This window comes from Pteropus vampyrus, unplaced genomic scaffold, assembly GCF_000151845.1.
Source record: "Pteropus vampyrus isolate Shadow unplaced genomic scaffold, Pvam_2.0 Scaffold14, whole genome shotgun sequence".
Classification (NCBI taxonomy): Eukaryota; Metazoa; Chordata; class Mammalia; order Chiroptera; family Pteropodidae; genus Pteropus; species Pteropus vampyrus.
Window position 1 is genome coordinate 2,253,927 of NW_011888795.1, and position 5,831 is coordinate 2,259,757.

A 5,831-nucleotide genomic window follows, 5' to 3' on the forward strand; every position below is an offset into this window, starting at 1 on the left:
TGTGTAATGTTCCCTCATAGTTAAATTCAGGTTAGGCATTTCTGGCTAAAATATCACACAGATGTGTCTGTGTTCTCACTACCTCCTCTCAGGTGATACATAATTTAAATTTGTCCTATTACTGGTGATGTTAACTTGAATTACTTAATTAAATGGTGCCTGCCAAGTTTCTCCATTGTAAATTTACTTTTTCTCTGTAATTAGTAGTTATTTTGTTAAGAGATACTTTGAGACTATATAAATAAATCATCCTCATGAAAATTTCACCCACTGGTTTTAGTATCCATTGATGTTTCTTGGTTAGATTAATTCTTGTTTTGATAGTTGCCAAATGGTGATTTTCTAATTTTATCTTTCCTTCTACATTAATGAATTGCTATTTTACTATAAAGAAAAGCTATCTTTTCTCCTCATTTATTTATTCATTTACTTATATCATTATGGACTCATGAATTCTTATTTTATTTGATGGATTATAGTTCATTATTATCATTATTTACTATGATGTTCAAATCGTTATAGATTTATGCAGCAAGAGACTTTTAAGTTGCCTTTGATATCATCTTGATTTTTTCATCATTCTTTGGGCACTTTCTTAATGGCATAGCTGAATATATTAGCTTACATTGTACTTTTCTTGGCCCAGCCATTTAACCACTATTTCTTTAGGAACTCTGATTCTTTTCTGAGGGGAAATGAAATGTAGAAATCAAAATTCGGACACTGGATATGCACACTTTTGTTGGGGTTACACTGTTCCCAGGCTTTCTCAGAAAAGAGAATTAGAGAATATATGTATAAAAAAAACAGACAAGCAAACATATAAACACATGCACACGCATATATATATATATACACATTCTTTTATACATATATATTCTTTTATACATATATATTTACATCTATATTATTTGTCTATCTGTTTATTGAAAACCATCAGTTTACACTGTTGTCTCTAATTCTAATCCAATACTATGGAGTTCATTCCAGTTTTATTTTTATCTATACTTGTAACTTCCTTTCTTCAGTAAGAAACCTAACTCTCACTAGCCTCATTATACCTACTTATTGTATCAGTCCTGCCTGGATGTAACCCATCATTCATCACTGCTCACGCCCCCCTCATACCCTCACCCCACTCCCATGAAGGCACCTTTCACCTTTTTACCCCACTCGGACTCCAACATTCTAAACCAGGCCACTGCTACCATGGGTTCCCTTCTCTCCTTCCTCAAGCGGTGATACCCTGCACCCAGCCCGGTTCTATACCTGTCCATCCTTCTCAGGCTCTGATATCCACAGCAGGCTACAACCCTCATTCCTGCCTCACCCAGGCCCCTGCATAGATGACTATCTTGCTTAACTCCTTATAGCTTTCAGACTGAATAAGGAAGATAAGAATTAAAAGAAAGCAAGAAGGAAAGAAGGAAGAAATTTTTATTTTTCTTATTATGAATAAGAATGAACATCTTTTTAGGTGTTTAACATGCCACTTGCAATTTGTGTACGCATGTGTGCGTGTGGATGTGTGAACTATCTATTAACATCTAGCAATCTTTTATAAGGTCATTTGCTACACACCTCTTTTTTTATTAACTCTCTATATTAGGAATATTAATCTCTTGTCTATAATGTAAGTTTTAAACATGTTTTCTAATCTTATCATTAGTTTTTTCTTTGCTTATTTATATTTTATCACACAGTTTTCTTTTTTTGTAATTGAATTTATTACTCTTTTTCCTTATTGTTTTTGGATTTTGAATCAATGTTGTGCCCTGTTTGCTTCTTCATTGATTTTTAATTTAGGTCGCTATTGGACTGTGTTTTTATGGGGAAAAAACTGACTCAACCTTGTTTTCTAACACTTTCAGCTGGAGTCCAAGAACTGGAATCACGCTTCCTGGTCCCCGGAGATTTATTAATTTTAACAGGGAACAAAGTGCAAATGCCATGTGATGCCATTCTGATTGATGGCAGCTGTGTGGTAGATGAAGGCATGCTGACAGGTGTGGTTCTATCTCACAGTTTTGTGGCTTTTTACTATCCTATTTCTCAGATTGAGCACTTCCATTCTACTCCCACTGCCAGCTGCCGTAGTTCAGACTTCGTCTTCTCCAACGAGGACTCTTGTGATCAGTTTCCAGTGTGATGTCGAGCCTCTGACTTCACCAGAGTACACTCGCTTATACATAAATATGATATACTCTCCTGAATAAAACAGTTAAACATTCGCCCATCCCCCTTGTACCACTCGTGCCCGTAGAAAAATATTTAAACACTTTAAAACATGTGCGCTTAGGGACCCACATGCTTTGGCTCCAGCATAGCTCCCATGGCCTTTTATTTCCAACACACCACATTCTAGACAGCACAACTTGCTATTCCCCACATGGTTATTTTCAGCCTATTTTAGCATACATGTTTGACTTTATAGCACTCACAGTATTAGTAATACAGTGTTATACTTATTTGTTTACATATCTGTGTCCGTCTCTGGACTATGAACCTCTTCAAAACAAGAACTATGTTTCTCGTTTTTGTGGCTTCTTACTATCCTTTTTGTATCCCCAATACCTAGGGTTGTCCCTGCCACATGGCAGGCTAACAGCAAATGTCTACCATATGATGAGTGAGCGTACCCATGATTTAAATGAATAAAGTCATCCAACCTCAAAAAATGAGATATTTGTTTTCTGTAGGAGAAAGTATTCCAGTCACTAAAACTCCATTACCCAAGATGAATGGCTCTGTGCCCTGGAAAACACAGAGTGAAGCAGATTACAAACGGCACGTCCTCTTCTGCGGAACGGAGGTTATCCAGACCAAGGGAGCTTGCTCCGGGACTGCGAGAGCCGTGGTACTGCAGACTGGTTAGTTAGCATCTCTTTCTTCGTTTTGTTATTTTAATGAAATGCTTTTGTTCATTTTGTCTAGTGTCTTAAATTTAGATAATTTAAGGTAAGGAGCAGTCTTTAGATAACAAATTAAATTTATTAACTCTATAATTTAAATATGGATTGGACTATGACATACACTTTTTAAAAATAATAATATTGATGATAGTAATTACTATTTATGTGCTCTGTCACTTATAAACTATTTGCACATTTCATACCAGCAGAATAAAAGATGCCTAGTGTCTCTCCCTTGTACATTAATAGACTAGGGCCCACACAATTCGAGTGAACATTAGCAAATCATACAGCCAGTAACTGAAAGAGCTGGATCTAAAATTCAGGTCTTTTAACTCCAAAACCCAAGTTCTTTCTAGGCAAGAATAGAAACTGAAAACTCCACACTGAAAAGTATTAGAAACTGAGCCCGTAAGCATTTACTGGACCATTTAGTTTAAATTCAAATGACTTCTGTATGTGTGCGTGTATGTGTCTGTGTGTGTCTGTATGTGCATACACACTCATGACATTTCCTTAAAATGAAGCTGTATTTGGAAAAGCTGTGCTCTGCCTCCAGTACAGTGCTTTTCTATCTCTGGGATGCACTGGAATTGAAAGTAGAGGGAAGGAAGGCCAAAGAGTAATGGGCTCTGAAATAGCTAAGATATTTCCATTCTAATGCTTAGATATTTTCCCAATGATCTTTTAATTGTATTTGGCTTTAAACACCATTTAAATATCTCTAAAGAAAACAAAGGTAATGTTGAGGTTTAGAAGAGCACCAGTGGTGTAGAACTTATCATCTTGAAAGGGTGGGGTGTGTGTTTGCTGCTTCAGGAATCAACACTGCAAAGGGGGACCTTGTGAGATCCATTCTCTATCCCAAGCCGATGAATTTTAAGCTCTACAGGGATGCCATTAGGTTCCTCCTGTGCCTCGTAGGGACAGCCACCATTGGGATGATCTATACTTTGTGTGTCTACGTGCTCAGTGGGGTAAGCTGCTTTTGTTCCTTTATTACATGCACACATACACCCATCTATATATATTTTATACTCTATGTGTTGACCTTAATCTCGGGCGTGGTTTACAAAACTGGAAAACAAAGCCAAACCCTGAAACTTGCCTGTATATGCCCAGCTCTCCAATATAAGCAACTGATCACCAAGTTCCATAATAACAATTAGATCTAGAGAGATAAAACAGTTTATTTATTGAGATATCAACATGCCTCTACTCTTACACAGTTTTACCTACACTCTTTTTCTTATTTTCAGTCTGAGATATATTTGTAGGTATGCAATAAGGAATTTTAATTAAAATTCTGATACCAAATGCTGGTGAAGGTACATGGCAAACTGGCACACTGTTCTCTGCTGATAATGTATGAATTGTTACAATCCTTTTCATTGCACTTTGGCAAAATGTATTGCGAGCTATAAACATGTTCATACCCTTTGACTCATATTTGATCTGCTCATATCATTTCTAAGAACTTGACCTAAAGAACTAAACAAAAAGAAGGAAAAAGTCATATGCACGAAGCTGTTCACGACTTATTTATCTGTAATAGTGAGAAAGAGACGTATCTTCCAGGAGTCTCCTGAGGAGGTGGTAAGAAAGGCCCTGGATGTCATCACAATTGCAGTTCCCCCTGCTCTACCTGCCGCCCTAACCACAGGCATTATCTATGCCCAGAGGAGGCTGAAGAAGAGAGGCATCTTTTGCATCAGCCCCCAGAGGATCAATGTATGTGGACAATTAAACCTTGTCTGCTTTGACAAGGTATGTGTGTTTCATACTCATTCTCATGCCCATTTTTATCATCATTGTCATCATATACAGGTGCTTTATACTCTTGTAAGGTAGGAAACATAGAATATGGATACCTGACTTCATTTTATATCTAGTTGGCTGTGTGATATATGAGATATGTCTCTTGAGCTCTCAGATTCCAGGGTTAAGAGAAGAGAGAGTAGAGAAGGGTGAATCTTTTAGGGTCCTGTCAGCTCCAACAGTCCATTATACAAAGAACAAAATTTAAACCTTTTATTATAGTTACTGCATACCCCTAACGTTAAGAATATTGCCTGACATAGTCAGGGCTCAATAAGTCTTTATTGAATGAATGAATGAATGAATGAATATAAAAGGGAAGAGATTTAGGTATGCCCTGCTATGAGACTTGATTACAAGAAAGCCTCAATCAAACTATGATGTATTTTTTCATCTGCAGTGTATTGCTTAAAATTATCCTTGTTTATATGCCATATACCCCCAACCAGCCTTTTAATCTACCTTCTCCTGAATGTATTTTTTTAGTTTGTAAACATATATACTGGGGTGAAAGTGGGAGCTGTGACAGGGTAAGATAGAAATAAAAGACTGTTTTGTGCCTGGGTCTTAATTTAAAAAGGCGACAGGGAGAGGTGACTGTTAAAAGGTGACTGTTGAAAGAAAAATTTAATGTGATTTATAGTCCTTCTACAAAGAAGAGGCACAGCTCACCGTGCAGGGCCACAGGAGGAATGCCAAGTTTTGATCAGGAAGAAAAGCAGGAGAAGGAAATGCTTAGACCATGGCCCTTATTGCGGTTTCTGCAGGAAAGACAAGACAGGGCAGAGTAAACAGCTGATGATTGTAGATGATTTGAATGATTATGATGAGCATCAGTCTATGAGGACGGTTTCTAGTTGTCCTTTTTCTGGCCTTGGGATGATTAAGGCAGAGGAATATTGTTTCCTGGGGAGCATGAGATAGAGAAGGCATGGTTCCCCACTGGTCAGTTTGCATATCAGAGGCATGCTTTGGGCTGAGTCCCTTGCTATCTCCAAGAACTGGCTAGCCCTGAAGAGGCAGTGTCTCTCCAGTTGGAAAGGTTTTTTAAGATGTCAAAACATCACAATATAAAGAAAATTAAAAAACATATGTGCAGTA

The 5,831-nt window shown here is 37.4% G+C and overlaps 1 protein-coding gene across 1 annotated transcript in view; it reads left to right on the top strand.

Annotated features, from left to right (window-relative positions):
- Nucleotides 1-5,831, top strand: part of ATP13A4 (ATPase 13A4) — a 126,065-nt gene that overhangs the window by 70,405 nt on the left and 49,829 nt on the right. Inside the window, exons 9-12 of the mRNA XM_011381415.1 lie at nucleotides 1,872-2,006; nucleotides 2,700-2,870; nucleotides 3,732-3,889; nucleotides 4,491-4,679. Of these exons, the coding sequence (XP_011379717.1) occupies nucleotides 1,872-2,006; nucleotides 2,700-2,870; nucleotides 3,732-3,889; nucleotides 4,491-4,679 (653 nt within the window). The remainder of the gene's footprint in view (nucleotides 1-1,871; nucleotides 2,007-2,699; nucleotides 2,871-3,731; nucleotides 3,890-4,490; nucleotides 4,680-5,831) is intronic.